The 20,551-nt window shown below is 47.0% G+C and overlaps 1 protein-coding gene across 1 annotated transcript; it reads left to right on the top strand.

Moving 5' to 3' along the window:
• Window positions 1-2,206: 2,206 nt before the first annotated feature.
• On the top strand, window positions 2,207-15,229 carry LOC138782159 (securin-like). The gene is made up of 7 exons (XM_069956807.1): window positions 2,207-2,291; window positions 11,834-11,937; window positions 12,234-12,364; window positions 13,272-13,353; window positions 13,448-13,600; window positions 13,730-13,786; window positions 15,198-15,229. Exons 2-7 carry the CDS (start codon window positions 11,862-11,864, stop codon window positions 15,227-15,229), a joined length of 531 nt encoding a protein of 176 aa, XP_069812908.1. The 5' UTR covers window positions 2,207-2,291; window positions 11,834-11,861.
• The last annotated feature ends 5,322 nt before the right edge of the window (window positions 15,230-20,551 follow it).

Raw genomic sequence — 20,551 nt, 5'->3', positions numbered from 1 at the left:
AAGGGTTGCAACCCCAAAACCGCCACAGCAATAAATGGAATAACAAAGTGCATTTACATAAATGAAACCACATGTGAGTAGCAAATGAAAATAAATGCCAAAAGCAAAGGAAGGCGACATTGAGGGAACCCCCAGTCAACCCCCAAATTTCCACTTTTCATTTTTCCTTAAAGCCAAAAAATAGAAGACCAACAAAGGGGAGCAGGTCGAAGGAGCCCACTCCAAGCCCATAGGGCCGTAGAGCACAGGAAGAAAGAGAAGAAGGGGAGGAAGGGGGGAAGGGAAGGGACAGGAAAAAAGGGGGGGAAGTGAACAGGGAGAGGAGACAATAGAGGGGTGACATCAGGAGACACAAGCGATCCAGAGGGGCCGAGGATGTATCCCTCATGCATCAGGAGTAACCTCACCACCCAGCAATTCAGAATATTCTGCTGTCTGTTGAAAACAGTCCGATAAAACCGGGCATTGGCATTATGGAGGAAGGAGGTCATGTCCTCCATTCTCCTCATTAACCTTCCATATCCAGAGTGCAACAGGGGGAGCATCTGTACGCTTCCAATACAAGGGAATGCATGCTCTGGCAGTCATTACCAGAAATCTCAGAACAGAGCGCCGGTATTTCTTGGTGGACATCTCGGTGTGATGAAGAAGAAACAACGCCGGGGTGAAGGCTATTGTGGTCCCAGAGATTTTCCGGGCTATCTCTTGAACTTTATCCCAGAAGGGATAAGAGTAAGAGAGGGCCAGGACCAAAAAATGTGTAGAAATGTGCCCTCCGCGGTGCCGCATCGCCAACAGAAGGGATCGGCATCTGGCCAAATTGCGTGCAGTTTAACGGGGACCCTGTACCAGCAGGAGGTCAGTTTGTAACCTGCCTCCTGGAAGCGGGAGCTGATAGAGCACTTGTGGTCTAACGTGAGTATATCGGTCTGCTGGGACGGGGTCAACGACAACTGCAAGTCCTCTTCCCATTTAGTCAGGAAGGGGAGGGGTCTTGGTCAGGCGGCGAAATCATGTCAGCATAATCAGCGAAAGAAAATGTCGAAGGACACCCACACCGGAGCACAATGCCTCAAAATGTGTCTTTGATGAGGGAATCTGGGTTGGGGGAGGTCGGGCACGTAGGTAGTGAGTGAGTTGGTTGGCACGCCAAGGACCCAAAGGTGCCGGTTCGGAACGTGCCAAGAGATCAGTCAGGTTCGCCCAGGCCGAATTGACTATGAATTCGGAGGCCACACCCTTCCCGGCTTTACGCCAGGTTCGAAACACTGGGTCCACCAGACCAGGTGGGAAGTCAGGGTGTCCCAGAATGGGCATCATGGGCGAGAGGAAGGGGAGAAAACGAGAGCGGATCATAGCTTCATTACAGGCCAATATTAACGGGCCAATAGAGGGATTGGAGCCTGAGATCATTTAGGTAGCGCCTCGGAAGCCAGGGGATGCATCCCAGGGGGGTATCGGTGGAGGATTGCTCTATATCCACCCACTGCTTGAGGTCACCATGAGGCATCCAGTCAATTGCTCTAACTAGCGTTTCCGCCAAGTAATAACTTTGTATATCCGGAAGGGCCACCCCGCCTTGTGCTTTGGTCCTACATAGCAAAGTACTTTTCAATCTGGCAGGTTTGGAGCCCCACACAAATTTGATCTGCACTGAAGACAAGGCCCTAAAGAAGGCCTTTGGTATTTTTACGGGTATGCATTGGAAAGAGTAGAGGAGCTTGGGTAAAAGTGTCATTTTGAATAAAGAACACCTGCCAAACCAGGTGAACCCCTTTTTGCATTCTGACTTCTCTACACAGGTGTAATGGGTAAATTTACCAGTTTTCATTCCCTATTTTATATCTTACGTCATGGTGCTTGTTGAAGTAAAAAGTGATCTTTTATCAACAGCAGATTGTGCTAGGTGGGCGGGGTTTCAGGGCAGTGCCACTTAGCCCTGCCCACAGTGTCACAATTGGCCCAGCCCCTCCTTGATGTCATAGGCACATAGGCCCTGCCCCCTCACTGACCATTGTAACAGGCTGGCCTAAAGGTCAAGGCCCCACCCCCTCTAGGTCGGCCCATACCAATGGGCGTTGAGGGGCAGGGCCTATATGCCGATGTCATGGAGGGGCGGGGCTAAGTGGCGCCCCACTCACTTAGCACAATCTGCTGTTCATAAAAGATGACTTTTTACTTGAACAAGCACCATGATGTATAATATAAAATAGGGTATCAAAACTGCTAAATTTACCCATTACACCTGTGTAGAGAAGTCAGGATGCTAAAAGGGGGTGACAGTATTTATGGTACGTCTTATGCAATTTTGCATTCAAGTGTAACATTTTGTAAAAACGCTTAATATGTTTGTACTGCGAGACCCTGAGAAGCATAATTCAATAATAGTGTACAGTGTTCAGGCAAGCAGCCCTGGGCCTGGCAATGATCAGAAGCTTCTCAGTGGGTGATATGACGTGTGGCTGCATATGCACACTGCCTTTCGTTCATATAGGGGAACAATTTTACAGTGTTTTGGGGATCAGGAGATATCCCAGTGCTTAGACCCTCATAAATCTGCTGTGGATAGCGAACTTTCTGAATGGAGAATGTCCCTATAACATCTATGGTTTGCAAATAGTCAAAGGGGGAGATTTATCAAACATGGTGTAAAGTGAAACTGGCTCAGTTGCCCCTAGCAACCAGTCAGATTCCACCTTTCATTTTCCAAACAGTCTGTGAGGAATGAAAGGTGGAATCTGACTGGTTGCTAGGGGCAACTGAGCCAGTTTCACTTTACACCATGTTTGATAAATCTCCCCCATAGTCCTGAACAACACTTCCGTCAGAATGGGTTATGTGCTGCAAATAATTGGGATCCTCACTGTCCATGTAAATGTTGAATAAACAAGCCCCTTTAAATCTTTTATCCTGGTATACCCCTCCTTTACACACACACAACCAGGATGTCAAACTTCATGTTACACCAAGAGCTTGGTATCAAAGCTGAGATTCAGGACCTTTATTTAACGTCTAAATGTACGCACTAGCATTATATTAAACTTGTGCTGAATTATATACACATTTGTCATTTAATGGTCTAGGCCCCATTCACACTACGTTTTGCTGATACATAGGAGGCATATTGGCTGAAAGGTATGCCCACGTATACTGTAGTGGGCCCATTGAGACATTGGGAAATGGATTAGATATAGTCACTGGTAGACCTTTAGGTCAATATAACCCAATGGGACACAGCAGTATATATCATGCATACCTTTTTGCCAATATGTTGACACAAAAAGACATACACTACTACACAGGCACAATTCACATCATGCCTGAACAGCCAAGGCCAAAGCTTTAGCTGTCCAGGCATGATAGGAATTAGAGATGAGAGAATTGTCAGTACAGACAAAGCGAATCGCTTTGTTAGCTTGGCAATCTGCTTATCAACCAGCTGCCTTTGAAGTCTGTGCTTCTCTGCCCCGTGCACCTGGAAAAGCTGGATCCAGTCCTGGGAGAAGTTTCCATGGGTCTCCTTGACTTAACAGCTATCTGACAGTATTAGCAGTTTGGAATTTGTAACAGATTCACATTCACAATGCAGTAGGCCACACTTTTGATTCTCTCTAAAGATATAGGTGAGGGAAATGGCCTGAATATAGTCAAAAAGGGAGAAAATGTGCCATGGGCCAGTGAACCACAGAGTGCATTGGCATAGATTTTTGACTGGATTCCAACAAATTTAATTGAATTAAATATGGTTCCTGAAAACAGTCACAGTATCCCTGTGATAAGTGCCTGCCAGAGAGTTCCTACCTTAGGGTATGTTCACACTGAGGGATCGGCACATAATTCCCACGCATTTCAGACATAAAATATTAAGATAGCAATGCCCCATTGGGTTCAATGGGATTTCCGCTCTGTTGTTCATACGGTGGAATTTGCGCTCAGAATTTTCTGCCACGGATCCACTTTTCACCTCAAGAATTGACATGTCTATTCTTTGGGTAGATTCCGCTAGAAAAATCCCATAGAAGTCATTGAGGCTATAAATTTCTGCTCGAATCCCGACAGAACTGAATAGGCAAAGAATTTCAAACAGAAAACCTTCCTCTTCAATTCTTTGCAAATTCTTCACCTATTACTCAGTGTGAACATACCCTAACACCTTGTCATTACAGCGCAGCGCATATGTGTACAGTTCCCCCCCTTCCAGCATCTAATTACAGATGTTGCCTGGGTGGGGGGAGAACTCTGTTACAGGCATTCTACATCCGTGTTCCGTGCAGGACACGGAACGTGTGAATGCAGCCTAAGGCTGGGTTCACACTACGTATATGTCAGACAGTATTGTGGTCCTCATATTGCAATCAAAACCAGGAGTGGATTGAAAACACAGAAAGGATCTGTTCACACAATGTTGAAATTGAGTGGATGGCCGCCATATAACAGTAAATAACGGCCATTATTTCAATATAACAGCCGTTGTTTTAAAATAACAGCAAATATTTGCCATTAACCCCTTAGTGACCGCCATGCTGCCTTTTCACGGCGGCCACTAATGGGCTTTATTCCAATGCGTACGCCTTTTAACGGCGTACGCATCGGAACGAATAGCCACCGGCGGCTGCTGCAGAGCGGGTGATCAGCGGTGGATTCCGCTCCGGGCAGTTTAACAGGTTAAAAGCCGCTGTCAAACCATGACAGCGGCATCTAACGGGTCTCGGTGGATCCCGGACGGCGCCGTGGGTCACTTACGTGATCGCGATGTCCCGCGGCGCCGTCCGGTCCTCCGATGTCTCCATGGTGATCCCGGGGTCCTAATGAAGGTCCCCGGGGTCACCATGGAGATGCTTCATGCTGACAGGGGTGGCTGTGGCTATTGCCTGTCAGCATGAGGCATGATACAATACATTGCAGTACATCAGGTACTGCAATGTATTGTATCAGTGATCTAAGTATTTTACACTAGTGTACAGTAATGTACACTAGTGTAAAAGTAAAAAAAAGTGAAAAAAAAGTGCACCAAACACAACACAGCCCCCCCCGCCCCCCCAATAATAAAGATGCATTACATTCCCTATACCCAATAAATTGTGACATAAAAGTGTTCAAAAACACAAATCCTATACATATTTGGTATCGTTACGTCCGTAACGACCCAATCTATAAAACTGTATCAATAATTATATCGCACGACACACGCTGTAGAAAAATATATAAAAAAAACAGTACCAGAATACCTGTATTTTATCAATCCACTTTAGAAAATACGTCATAAAAGAGATCAAAAAGTCATATACATATAAAACTTGGTATCGTTAGAAACTACAGATCTTCCCGCAAAAAAATAAGCCCCAAACCAGCTCTGTCGCGCAAAAGATGAGAACGCTATGGATCTTGCAATGCGGCGACAGTTTTTGTGGGTTTTTGCTAGGAAGATAGTTTCTATTGCGCCAAAGTGATAATAGTTAAAAAATCGCCGTAACCGTAGTGACCCAGAGAATACATGTATTATGTTATTAGTGACTGCCGATACGGATTTTTACGGCGATCACTAATGGGCTCTATTCTGCTGCCATCAGCTCTTTATGGCGATGGCGCAGAATAGTGCAGCAGCGCCGGTAACGCCCGCAGCCCCCTCCTCTCAGCTACCGGAGGTAGCTGAGGGGTTGGGGCAGAGTGTGGGGTCAGTCCCGGCAAGTCCCCTCACCGGCGATCGCCGTTATTTTCAGTATAACGGCGGCCACCGGTAACAGACATTGCCAGCGCAGCTGAACGCTTTCATCTCTTCTCACCGTGAATCCACAGTGAGAGGAGATGAGAACATGTCCCCCCCTGTCCCCAGAATTAACCCTAGTGACCTGGTCACTGACCCTCCCCTCCCAGGGCGGCCAACTGATCCAAGATGGCCGCCGCCATTGTGATGGATTCCTAAAAATGATCAAAGCTTCATTCTCTCCACCACTGGAGGTGGCGGGGAGCATGGGGCAATGATCGGTGACCACCCGGTGTGGTCCCAGTACAAGTGATCAGCGGTATATACTATATACCACTGATCGCTTGTTCCAAATGGTGCCGGCACTTTTTTACGCCTGTCACCAAAGTCAAGTGCCCTGGATTACCCGTAAACACCCTGGATTACTTGTAACCACCCCAGATTACCTATAACCACCCCAGATTGCCTGTAACCACCCTAGATTGCCTGTAATCTCCCCAGATTGTCCGTAATCTCCCCAAATTGCCCGTATCCACCCCAGATTGCCCGTATCCACCCCAGATAGCCCATAACCATCCCAGACAGCCCATGACCATCCCAGACAGCCCATGACCACCCCAGATTGCCCGTCACCACCCCAGATTGCCCGTCACCACCCCAGATTGCCGTCACTTCCCCAGATTGCCTGTCACTACCCCAGATTGCCTGTAATCTCCCCAGATTGCCCGTATCCCCCCCAGATAGCCCATAACCATTCCAGACAGCCCGTAACCACCACAGACTTCCTGTAACTACCCCAAATTGCCTGTAACCACCCCAGATTGCTCGCAACCACCCCAGATTGTCCGTCACCACCCCAGATTGCCCGTCACCACCCCAGATTGCCCGTTGCAACCCCAGATAGTCAGTGAACACCACCAGATTGCCCGTCACCACCCCAGATAGCCAGTAAACACCCCCAGATTGCCCATCAGCACCCCAGATAGCCAGTAACCACCCCTAGATAGCCAGTAAACACCCCAAGATTGCCCATAACCACCCCATTCAGCCAGTAAACACCCCCAGATTGACCGTAACCACCCCAGATTGACCGTAACCACCCCAGATTAGCACAGACTGCTCGTAACCACCCCAGATTGCCCATAACCCCACCAGATTGCCTGTTGACACCTCATATAGCCAGTAAACACCCCAAGATTGTCCATTACCACCCCAGATAACCAGTAAACACCCACATATTGCCTGTAACTAAAATGACACTCCTTCTCTTCTGAGCCCTGCTGTGTGCCCATACAGTGGTTTATGCCCACATATGGGGTACCATTGTACTCAGGAGAACCTCCGTTAAAAATTTTGGGGTGCTTTTTCTCCCCTGTTCCTAGTGAAATTGAGAAATTTCAAACTAAACAAGCTAAAATTATTATGTTAATTTGTTTTCCCTTAGTACAATTGGCATCACAACGATAGGGGTATTTTCGCCCCTGCGAGCCCCTGGGACGAAGGAATTTTTAATGAAAACAATAGCAAAGCTTTATTAACCCCTCCTACAGGAAGTATAAATAAGCCCTTCCCCATAATCACATCAGTCATTTACAAGAAAACATAACAGGGAGGGAGACTTGTGATGCCAATGGTACTAAGGGAAAACAAATTAACATAATAATTTTAGCTTCCCTTTCGTCCCATTGGCATCACAACGATAGGGGAACTAGCAAGTACTATCCCCAGAGGGTGGGTTTTCCGTCATAGCTGCAGTAAGAACTGACCTAGCAAAGGCCGTTCTAGCAGCAAAGTTAGAGTCTAGTCTGTAGTGTTTCACAAACGTAGATAGGGATGACCAAGACGCAGCCTGACAAATGTTCTCCAGGGACACCAAGGATCGTTCTGCCCAACTAGAAGCAACAGCTCTAGTGGAATGTGCCCTGGTAAAGGAGGGAGGCGATTTCCCAGCGGAAGAATAACACAATTCGATGGCTTCACATATCCATATAGAAGATGGTGCGTACGATATTCATATCCATCCGGCAAGGGATTTTCACAGTCCACACAAGCTAGATGTTTACGCTTGGATGTCCTCTTTCCTGATGGGCTAGTCTCCATAGTCGACATCTAAATATAAATTATGCCATAATAGGAAAATATTTTAATATAAATAACAGGCCTAGCCTGAAAAAACTGTAAGAGTGTCATATTCAATAAGGCCACTAGATGGCAGCAGAGTACTACTTACAATCAATTGTATAGGCAGAAAGACCGATGACAACGCAGGCTTGAGAAGGCAATGTCTGAGGACAAAAACCACCTCTCTAGGATCGTAGGTAGGACAAGAAGTCAGACCCAGTCCTACCTGGTGAATGCTCACCTTTTAACTGACTCAGGAATCAGCTTACCGGCTCCGCGTGCACTTCCGGCCCCCAATGATGACGTCACGACGTGACGCAGGCGCATGCGCAGACACAGCGCACCGCTACAGCTCCGAACCAAGATGGCGGTCGCGCTTCAGGATACCAAAAATGACCCGGTATCCTCCACCTGCAAGCCACAGATGTTCCGCCGAACCTGTATAGAAGAAAAGAACGGGCACAGAAGGTCCCGGTCCTTCTAAAATACCAAAGGTATCATTAACCCACAAGCATATCAATAGGAGGGAGCAAGGTCCCTAGGGGCTATACTTAGGCGAAGAAAAAAAGACTGATGTGATTATGGGGAAGGGCTTATTTATACTTCCTGTAGGAGGGGTTAATAAAGCTTAAAAATTCCTTCGTCCCAGGGGCTCGCAGGGGCGAAAATACCCCTATCGTTGTGATGCCAATGGGACGAAATGGAAACATGTTATTGGAAAAATTCAATATTTTTTCATTTTTACGGTCTAGTTTTGAATACTTTCCTCCAATACCAGTGTGGTCAAAATGCTCACCACACCCCAAGATAATTTCCTTGAGGGGTGTACTTTCCAAAATGGGGTGACTTTTGGGGGGGAGGGTCTATTCTGTAGACATTACAGGGGCACTGCAAACGCACCTGGCTCTCAGAAACTTCTTCAGAAAGATCATGCACTGAAAATGCTAATTGGAGCTCCTTCCCTTCTGAGCCCGGCTGTGTGCCCACACAGTGGTTTATGCCCACATATGGGGTACCGTTCTACTCAGGAGAACCTGCGTTACATATATTGGTGTGAGTTTTCTCCCCTGTTCCTCGTGAAATTGAGAAATTTCAAACTAAACAAACATGTTATTGGAAAAATTCTATTTTTTCATTTTTACTGTCTTCTTTTGAATACTTTCCTCTAATACCTGTGGGGTCAAAATGGTCACCACACCCCAAGATGTATTCTTTGAGGGATGCACTTTCCAAAATGGGGTGACTTTTGGGGGGTTCTATTCTGCTGACACTACAGGGGCTCTGCAAACGCACCTGGCGCTCAGAAACTTCTTCAGCAAAATCTGAACTGGAAATGCTGATAGGCGCTCCTTCCCTTCTGAGCCCCGCTGTGTGCCCATACAGTGGTTTACGCCCACATATGGGGTACCATTGTACTCAGGACAACCTGTGTTACAAAATTTGGGGTACATTTTCTCTCATGTTTATTATGAAAATGAGATACTTTAATCTTAACAAATATATTATTGGAAAATTTCTATTTTCCATTTTTTTCCGGCCTAATTGTGAATACTTTCCTCCAGCCCCAGTAGGGTTAAAATGCTCATTATACCCCTAGATTAATTCTTTAAGGTGTCTAGTTTCCAAAATGGGGTCACTTATGGGGGTTTCCAGTATACAAGCCTCCTAAATCAACTTAAAAAAAGAACTGTTCCCTAAAAAAATCAGTTTTGGAAATTTCATGAAAATTTGATAATTTGGTGATACATTTCTAAGCCCCGTAACACCCTAAAAAAGTGAAATATGTTTACGAAATGAAGCCAAAATAAAGAGGACATATTGATAATGTGACTTACTAACTAATTTTTGTCATGTGACTTTCTTTTTTTAGAAGCAAAGAATTTCAAAGTTCGTAAAGTGCAAAATTTTCTAATTTTTCATAATATTTTGATGTTTTTCACAAAAAACACACAAGACAGTGACCAAATTTTGCCACTAACATAAAGTACCATATGTTACGAAAAAACAATCTCAGAATCGCTAGCATACGTTAAAGCATCACTGAGCTATAAGCGCATAAAGTGAGACAGGTCAGATTTTGAAAAATGAGCCTGGTCATTAAGGCCCACTCAATTTCACCATTGTGTGAACAGATCCTTTCTGTGTTTTTAATCCACTCCTGGTTTTGGTTGCAATATGAGGACCACAATACTGACTGAAATATACGTAGTGTGAACCCAGCCTTAGGGTGCATGCACACTGCGAAATGTCGACGCATAACGCGTTGCGGTGCAAGCTGTGGAATTCGCAATGGGTTATCCGTCGCCATTTCGCAGTGGGCATGCACCCTGAGGGTGGGTTCAGACTAGGGAATTCGCGCGGATAAAATACGGCCTCTCCGCCCGTGCCATTCACACCATTCTATGCACAGGAGGTTCTGCATTCCGCCGAAAGAATTTACAGGTCAATTCTTTCGGCGGATAGCGGAATCAGCCGGCCCATAAAATGGTGTCTATGGAGCCGGCGGAAAGGCGTGCGTTCTAGCGACGGAATTCAGCGGAATTTATCTGCAAGAATTTCCGTAGTTTGAACCAACACTAATGGTGTGTTTACACGAAACGATAATTGGCCCGATCGTACGATTAACGATGTCGGAGTAACGATTTTTTTTTCATAACGATCAGCGTTTAAACGGTACGATATATCGTACGGAAAATTCGTTTTGTGATCGCTTAAGCCTATCTCACACATTGGTTAAATGTGTTCACACTGTTCACACGGAACGATCTGCGATTTTTTGCGAACGACGATTTGATAACATGTTGAAAGATCAAAATGAACGATTTCTTGTTCGTCGTTTGATCGTTCGCTGCGTTTACATGTACGATTATCGTTCGGATTCGATCGTTATCGCGCAATTTTGCACGATAATCGTTACGTGTAAACGCACCTTAAGGTTATAAGGCCATGTTCCCACCCAGTATTTTTGCTCAAAAACCCAGAAAGGCTATGTGCACACACTGTTGAAACTGAGTGGATGGCCGCATTTATTGGTAAATAATTACCGTTATTTTTAAATAAAAGTTCTGTACACTGAAAATTGAGTCATGGCTCTTAGAAGGCAAGAAGGAAAAAATGTAAATGCAAAAAATTTAAAATTGTCTCTGCCCACAAGGCTAAAATAGGCTGTGACATTAAGGGGTTAAACAGCACAGAACTGTCTGGACCAGGTCAAAGCAGGTGCTTCTATTTGTACTAGATGTGAACATACTCTGATGAGATTACACAGGTGTGCAAGTGCTTAATTCTGTGGATTGACTGAGTGATCAGCTGATATTCTGCATAAAAGGTCAGAGGGCAGCATTTTCCCAGGTAGTGACTGGTTGGAGCAGTGTCTGTGGTGGAAGGATTGCTGGGAGAGGTATGTGGGGTTGGCTTAGGTAAGGTAGATGATTGCTTTCACATGACAAGGTTAGTAGCCTAAACCAGCACCTACACAGCCTGCTTGGAAGTATTGGCTGAAGTATTACAATGTGAATGGGGCCTATTTAGCATAGTGTTGGAAGTTGTGTGTAAGGTGCTATATTCTAATATACAGTCTATTTTCTGTAGCTGCGTGCTTGTTGGAAGCTGTTGTATGAACATGGTGCTGCTTGCTTAATGTGTGTGAGATTATATATATATATATATATATATATATATATATATATATATATATATATATATATATATATATATATATATATATATATCTCTCCACCATCTTTGGGGATGCCACACATAATACAATGGGCAGTATACTGGCTTTATGAAGAAGGTAGTATAGTACTATATAGTCCAAGAGTATGCCTTGTTTAGTGAGGGCAGTGACCGGAGCATTGTTCCTCAGTCATATCAAACATGTATGTAGGTGATGTGGTTGTTGTCATGTGATTTGTGGTTATGTCCCTAGGACAGATCTCTGCATTATATGCTATATATCCAGGGTATTCTCCCTAAACTGCAGAAATGTGTTATTGCTTTCTACAGGACATTGCTGTAAGAACTGAACAAGAATATGGAAGCCACCATGTGGTTTGGAAAAGAAAATGGTGACCTTAGCCACCTTCCTTTCAAGACTAATCAAGGCCTTTGTAAGTTCATATTGGGGACACTAATCTATGGAGATTGGGGGCTGCCCCCCATCATTAGTCTATTGTGGCACATATGGGTTAAATACCCCTGTGTTGGCAAATAACCTGTGCTAATCTAAAGGCTTTGTGGTCATACCCATCAGGCCAACTCCATATACAGCTAGTATTCCTGACATGCGTGTCTTGGGTCACTATGGACTATTGGTAGCCAATAGTGTTTGTTGATCTCTGCTGTTGAACCCTTCTGTGATGTGAGCACAATAAGACAGGTTTTTTCCGTCCATACTTTCTTGCAGCTTCTGTTTCTAAAGGGTCTTTGCAAGTGCATAAAGTGAAGAACTTCACACTGGATAAACCTCAAGCACTTAGGAAGGCGCTGGGAAATGTTAACCAACAAGTGCAACCCAACAAGTCTGCATCCACACAGGTGAGCTGGGCTGCTGTAGTGCGGGAGGTGTATGCACTGGTGCCCAATGTGAACAGTGTGCTGGTCATCATCTACTGTCTTATCTTGCAGTGTGTGACTGATAGACAGGAGGGAGTGTAACCTTACACACAACTGTGCTGCCTCCATAGTAATGCACTGTGCTCATGCAAGGTGTGAAGTGTTAAAACTTATCCCCTATCCAGGGGAGTGAGATTTAATTGGAGGCCTTCCTAACCATTAAGATAGTCATACAGTTGCTATAGAAGAATAGTTATGCCACATCAGGGACACTACTACTACTAGATAGTGACTGAATAGAGACCCTATAGAAACACTCTTAAGAGTTCCTAGAGTGATTTGCTGGATCAGGCAATTCAGCAGATCATTGCTTCCTGTAATAGATTGCAAAAAACAGCTTTGTAATAGCCATGCATGGTTGAGAAATGTGTTAAGAAAATGTTATGCCTGCCTGTCCACGCTCCCCAGTGCTTCTGAAGCAGTCTGTGCAGTGACAGGCTGCTATGTCTTGGCCAGTATTTTTTCACTTCAGAGGTGGCTTTAGACATGCCAGCTGTGGAGAGATGGTAGGAGGGCACTGGGGGTGTGGAGAGGTAAGTAAACTGTAAACTTTAAAGTCTTTAAAGTGCTGCACGATCATCAAGCCGTGTAATGGGCTTGGTAAGTGAGCACTGATCTAGCAGGTCAGTGCTCACTTACATTAAACACCAGTTCACACTGAGTAAGTGGTGGGAATCCCATCTGTTTCAGTATGACTGTTTTCTCTATGGGAGGGACAAGCCTGCTGCTTTTGCTGTGTGAACTGGCCCTTAATGTCAGGCCTTCTAATACAGCACTAAGGGTAGGTAAGCTAGTATAATGCTCTTCAAACTTCTTTCCTCACTTGCAGGTGGCCAGAAAGGTCAAGTTGGTAAAGCAGAAGTTTGAGAAGTATCCTGAAATTGACACCTTCATCCCATATAACCCTCTAGGTACAGTTTTGTGTATAGAGGGTTTTAAAAACCTAGTTGTCTTGTTGGGCTCCACATCATAAACACATGTCTAACAGTCTATGACTTTCATCAGATTTTGAGACCTTAGATGTTCCTGAAGAACATAAGCTTAGTGATCGCTGTCTTGCTGGTGTTCCACTCCTTGTATTAAGGGATGATGCAATGAAATTTGAAGCACTTACCAGTCCTGTTCTTTCCCCAATGGATAATGCACCGATAGACTATGGTAAGTACTTGGGGTCTAGATGTTTCAGGATATGTACTATAGTGGAGTCTAAGCGGGCTGTTGTGCTTCAACTAGTTTCCCAGACTAATACACTGCATAATTCTAATACACTTGTGTCTTTGTTTTCAGATTGCTTTGAAACCTCCAGCCCTCTGATTGAAGAAATTATTGACTTGCCGCTTCTGTGTGACTTTTAAATATTCTGTAAATGTTTCTTATTTAAATAAAGATTCTTTTAATTTAACTAGGCTCTTTACTAGTAAATCTTGACTGTGACCAGTGAAAGTGTTCAATTGGGCAAAACTTCTGCTTAGATTTGATCTGTTTCACAGGCCGCAGGCGGCGGAATCTGCCTGAGCATAGAATGGATGCTGCCAACTCTGAAAAGAACTGTCCAAAGCCGTAGCAAATCCCCATAGAAAATCCCTCCTGCACTGGACAGCTCCTGTCACGGACAGAGGTGGCAGCAGAGAGCACTGTCAGACTGATGAGAACATTTCCTGCAGGACATACAGCAGCTGATAGGTATTTGAAGGCTGGAAATTTTTAAATAGAAGTAAAATGCAAATCTTAACTTTCTGACACCAGCTGATTTGAAAGAGAACCCCTTTAATTCTACAAAATTCACATTCTTCCTTTTCAAAGTTTTTTTTTTTTTTTCTGAAATTTTTTTGCCAATTCAAATTTTTATCGTAAAATATTGGTGTCATGTGATTCCAGGTTTTTCGTTGCAGCAATGGTGAAAGTCAAGTCTGTATAGAAATTAGTTATTCCCCCCCCCCCCCCCCCCCCATAGAAGACTGTGGCAAAACATCAAACACCTAGCCTGCTACGATTTCACAAAAAACACCATCAGCTAACATCTAATTTAGACTTGATGGTGGGGGGCAGCTAGCTAAGGCACCCTTGGATGTGTGGGTGGGATATTTTGCCTTGCCCCTGATGCTGCCCACACACAATATCCACTGGGTTATGTATATATGATGTATATTTTTGGTGGTGTCCATAAAACTATGATTGGTGCGACTCCTGTCACTAGAAAAACCCAAAAGTCAAACTTTGCAGATGTAGGTATAAACCTTGTGATGAATGTTTTTTTTTTTTTTTTTCTTCAAGTTTTGAGTGTCCCTTTAGTCCAGGGATACTTACATACATGCAGGAGTTCTACTATCCACTGCTCCATCCTACTTGTGCTCATTGTGCAGGTGATCTGTGTAGCAGGAAGATGTCCAGCTTTATCCATGACTGCAATATGTGATGGATCCCCAACTCCCAAGCATAATAAGTTAAACCAAAGAATGCAAAATAAAGACACAACACATTGTAATCAGGTGTCAAAGGGGCCCAATTTTATTTAAAATTACATGACACCAGAAATGGCAGACCACCTGACTCACAAAGAATCACCCTCCAGCACTCAGGCGAGGAAAAAACCCCTGTGGGGGAAAACTTGAGGGAGCCATGGCTGGAGAGTTGCCCCTCCCCTGGGCTTAGGGGGTAATATCATACTATATATAATCAGGATGTGAGACAAATTCAGCTGCAATATCTGTCACCTTATTGATGGCTAGGCTCATGTATCTCTTCTCCCTCACAGATCTAGGTCCACTTCTCAAGATGAAGGGGTAGTCTAAAGCAGACCACACCTTTTCCCCTGCTAGAACCTCCAAATTATACCTAGGGGGCAATAAAGTGGTTAAGCTCAAGGTCCTCTGGCGCATCCAAGATGGCACTGATCAGGGCGCGGTGCATTGCTTTATGGAATCTTCTTTATGACATCAGTGCCTGTCATCACTGTGCATGGTTGCCATGGTTATTGCAGACAGATGCATCTGAAGCATTAACCCATTAATGACTGGCGATGTGCTTTTTTTTCAGAGATCACTAAACCCACTTGTAATCAAGCAAACAGCTTATGGTTAGGCCACACTAAGAACACAAATAATACGGTTGCCCATAGCAACCAATCACAGCTCAGCTTTCATTTCTCACATTACTCTGGTAAAATAAAAGCTGAACTGTGATTGGTTCCCATGCGTAACTTAGTCTAACTTGCCCATAGCAACCAATTAAAGCTCAGCTTTAATTTTAAAAGCGCTTGTTAAGATATGAAAGGTAAGGCGTGGCTTGGACATGGCAGAGTGTGGACGCATGTCACTGCAGCTCCGGCCCGATCCTCACAATACCTAGTGCTAATACCTAACCATCGGGGCTTCGGTATGCCCAAAGGGGGTAAGAAGGTTACCTGCACACCTCGGGCCACTCCACGAGACTTCATAGTCTGGTTTGTGCGGTCCATGCCGCCCTTCTCCCTGACCGAGTCTCCCGCGGGCAAGATGGCCGCCGCACCTACCACACGGCAGGCTACACAGAAGCAGGCCAGCGCCTTTCCGGACCTGAGCCAATCGGTCCCGGAGATCCTCCGCCCGGCGGCTACCCTGTCGCCCTCACCCACCACAGAGGGGACCCGCGATACCGCTGCATCCCTTGCTCCGGCTACGCTGCTTGCGGAGGTAAGGAGTCTCCTGCAGGCCCTGCCAACGAGGGCTGAACTTTCTGCCCAGCTCTCCCATATGGAGGAGCGTCATGCCTGAGATATGGCGGAAATAAAATCCTCGGTGGCAGCAGTCACGACCACGGTGTCTGCCCTAGAGTCCCGCCAGGGTACTATGGACCGTTCCCTCGCTTCCATACTCCCACGCCTGGACGCACAAGAGGCCACGATCAGAGACATGATCACACATATTGACGACCTTGAGAATAGAGGCCGACGCAATAATGTCAAGATACGGGGCTTACCGGAAGACGTGGGTCCAGATCGGCTTGTGAAGGAAGTCAGGATGATTTTCAACCGCTACCTCGGGGACCCAGACGACACCCATATCGAGCTGGACCGAACTCACTGGGTCGCAGGTCCCCGCTCGCAGGATCGGAACCATCCCAGGGATGTGTTGTGCCGCGTGCACTATTACCAGCAGAAGGAAGTGTTGATGCAGTGGGCATGGGAACTGGGTCCCATAGACTACACCGGGGTGGAATTTTCCCTTCTACCTGATCTTTCCAGGCGCACGCTTGCAATGCGGCGCCTGCTCCGTCCCCTGCTCTCTGCCATCAAGGACCAGGGGGCCTCCTACCGCTGGGGGTATCCCTTTCACCTTATCATACGACATTCCGGCACTACGTGCATTGTCCGGTCTCCGGAGGACCTGCCTGAGGCCCTATCGCTGCTTGGTCTGTCATCGCTCTCCGTCCCGGACTGGACTGCTCCTGTGCTTCCCTCTCCAGTCCTCGATCAAGCTACAGAAGACAGAGCGCCGTGATCAGCTCGGCGGTTCACCCAGTCTCCTCTGCGACGGGCTTCCCGCTCCCCCCGATGATTTATCGGCTCTCAGTGTGACCTGCATTGACTCCTGCCGAACTTGGACGCCCTCCGGTTGACCTCCGGGTGATGATGGACGCAGGGGGGTCTAGGAGCTCTGTTGGTGAGTTCAGAATGACTTTAGTTGAGTTAAGCGGGCTGCCTACTGGGGCCAGGGGGTGTTATGACTCTCCCATCCCGGTACCCTGGATATTGGAAGTGTGCCATCCCGCACCCCTTCTCTTCTCGTTTTCCTGTGCCGTTCCCATTTCCTCCCTTTCCCTCTCCCTCCCCCCCCCCCTCCACCTCTCCCCTTATTGTCTGGGCTGCTAGGCTTGTTGTGTCTTTTCTTCTCTCTTCTCGGGCCCTCTCCCCGCCCTTCCCCTTGTCTTCCCTTAGGTTATTGTCCTAGTCCCTTCCCTGGTGTGTGTGTTCGTGTCTGCTTGTCGCCCCTCCCTGAGAGATGTCGTCTGTTCTTTGTGTTTCCCTCAATGCACAAGGACTGAACGTTCCTGAGAAGCGTTCCTCCTTGCTGCGACTCCTGTGGGCCAAGCGGGCCTCTGTGGCCTTCCTACAGGAGACTCATTTTCGAGCTGATAGCCTGCAAAAACTCTCAGACCGTAACTTCCCTGAAGCGTATCACAGTTGTTCACCGGACTCCAAGACCAAAGGCGTCTCCATTTTGTTCTCCCGATTGGCCCCATGGGAGTTTATAGACCAGAGGGTAGACGAGGAGGGGCGTTACCTCTTTGTGAAGGGCAAAATGGCAGGTACATTGTGTACCTTCGGTACAGTGTACCTCCCTAACACCGGCCAGCCAGCCTTCCTAGATCGCTGCCTCTTGGAAGTGGAGGATTTCCTGGAGGGCCTGTTGGTTCTTGGGGGGGACCTCAATATGGCGTTAGACCCCACTTTGGACTCTTCGTCCGGGCATTCCTCTCTCCCCTTTTCTCTGCCGTGACAAGCAATCTCTTTATTCCTTCCAGTTGATGGATGTCTGGCGTATCCTGCATCCGCAGGACAAAGATTTCACTTTCTTCTCCCACCCTCACAATTACTACTCCCATATCGACTATCTCCCACTCACACCTGGACCAGGCGGTATCTGCCTCTATAGACCCGATTTCTTTCTCGGATCATGCCCTTATTTCCCTCTCTCTATCTTTTCCCCTACCGCAACCTAGATCTTGGCGCTGGCGCCTCACTGAGACCTTGCTGAGGGACCCAGGAGTTCTCTCCGAAGTGCGAGCTGAGCTAACTAACTATTTCTCCACCAATGTTACCACCGACTCGTCCCCATCAGTGATCTTGAAAGCTCACAAATGCTATATCAGAGGCACCTTCATTAAGCTTGCATCTTGGCTTAAGAAGGAACGCTCGGCAAAGATAAAATCATTGGTCTCCCTGATCTGGATAAACGTCATAAACGAACTCTCACCCCGTGTACGGGTGCGGAGCTGGCTGCCCTCCGTAGTAAGCTCCGGGAACTTACTTTTTGCTATGCCAGGGCCTCCCTGGCTCGGTGCCACCGTCATTATTTTGAGTTCGGCAACAAGCCAGGTAAGACCCGGCCCGCGCGCTTCGGGTCCAAAGGGCTCGTTCTTTTATACCTTCCATCTCCTCTCCATCGGGCTCCAAACTTTCCTTAACCTCGCATATAGCGGAAGCCTTCCGTACATACTATAGCCAACTGTACAGCCTCCAACCCTCGATGTCCTCGTTGGATGCTTTACGCTCAGCGATCTCCGACTACCTTTCTGGCTTTGGCAACCCCTCTTTACCGGAAGAGAGTGTGTCCCTACTAGAGGCACCCATCACATCCACGGAGTGGAACTGGGCCATCAAATCCTCCCCGTCGGGGAAGGCCCCTGGCCCTGATGGGCTCACGCTCCCTTATTATAAAGCCTTCTCCCCTTTGCTCCGTGACCACTTCTTAGAGGCCTATAACTCTCTTTCTGCTGACTCTCATCTCCCCCTCGACTCCCTGCGCGCTCACATTACGGTCATCCCCAAAGATGGAAAGGACCCTTCCCTTTGCCAGAACTACCGCCCTATTTCCCTCCTGAACCTCGACTTAAAACTCTTCTCCAAAATCCTAGCTTCCCGCCTCACACCACTTTTACAACCCATCATTCATTTAGACCAAGTGGGCTTTATGCCCACCCGGGAGGCTAGGGACAATACCAGTGGGCCATCAACCTTATACATTATGCCCACTCTGACTCCCTACCAACAATGCTCCTCTCTACCGACGCCGAGAAGGCCTTTGACAGAGTTGGCTGGCCCTTCCTGACCGCCACTCTCCAGCATCTTGGGCTGGGCCCTCGTATGCTGGCCTGGATTGGTTCTCTCTATTCACATCCTTCGGCTCAGGTCTCTGTCAACGGCCTTCTCTCGTCTTCCTTCTCCATACACAACGGTACCCGTCAGGGATGCCCACTCTCCCCCCTAATTTTCATACTGACACTGGAGCCCTTCCTACGCCACGTCAGGCAGAATATAAACATATCGGGGGTTCGTGTGGGCTCGGTCACTCATAAGGTAGCAGCCTACGCGGACGATCTTCTCTTCTTTCTCACCCACCCCACTGTCTCTCTTCCCAACTTGCTCTCTGAGCTCACCAGATTTCAAACCCTTTCCAACTATAAAATTAACCTACAGAAGTCCGAGGCGTTGAACCTTCCCCTCTCCCCCTCTCTGGCCTCCACTCTTGCTGACTCCTTCCCCTTTCGCTGGTCGAGTTCTTCTTTATCTTACCTAGGGGTTCAGCTTACCCCCTCCATCTCCGATCTATTCAGGGTTAATTTCCCGCCTATGTTAAAGAAGATTGAGGCAGACTTGTCTGGGTGGCACAGGGGCACCTTCACATGGTTCGGCCGTTGTTCCATCTTTAAGATGAATATCCTGCCTAGACTTTTGTATCTTTTCCAAGCCCTTCCGGTGACGGTTCCCCTGAGCTTCTTCAGACAACTCTCTTCTTTACTAACTAAATTTATTTGGGCCCACAAGCAGCCTTGAATAGCAAAATCGGTGCTGTATCGTCCAAAGACGCGTGGAGGGCTAGGCCTCCCCAATATCCTCCATTATTATGTAGCCAGTCATCTCGTTAGGGTGATAGACTGGCACCGACACGGCTCTTCTAAACTATGGGTCGGCCTTGAAATGTCACTTTCACCCCTTTCCTTGCTGGCGGCTCCCTGGCTCCCCACCTCCAGTAGAATGGTCGGGCCTCACCCTACAGTTGTCACAACTCTTAAGCTTTGCCAGAAGTATTTCTCCTCTGCCTCCCTAGCTCCTCACCCATCTCCCTTGTTCCCGGTCATAGGTACCCCCTCGTTTCCGTCTGGAATCTCCGACCCGGTCTTCCGTGACTGGTTCCAGGCAGGCTCTTTCCATGCACGTAGCTTTCTTCGGGGGACGGCCTGGGTGTCCCTCTCGGAGTTCCGTGATCTCCCTGATCCTTTCCCTTTAGGACTCTGGAGGGTCCTACCATTGCAACACTTCCTCCTTTCCCTGCCTGCTCCATCCTCTTTCTCTCGCACGCTCACACAATTCGAGATGTTCTGCCTTGGCACGGGCCCTCTCCGACACTC

The sequence above is a fragment of the Dendropsophus ebraccatus genome, chromosome 1 (assembly GCF_027789765.1).
Source record: "Dendropsophus ebraccatus isolate aDenEbr1 chromosome 1, aDenEbr1.pat, whole genome shotgun sequence".
NCBI lineage: Eukaryota > Metazoa > Chordata > Amphibia > Anura > Hylidae > Dendropsophus > Dendropsophus ebraccatus.
Note: the sequence above shows the minus strand (reverse complement) of the source record. Positions and strands in the feature narration are given on the sequence as shown.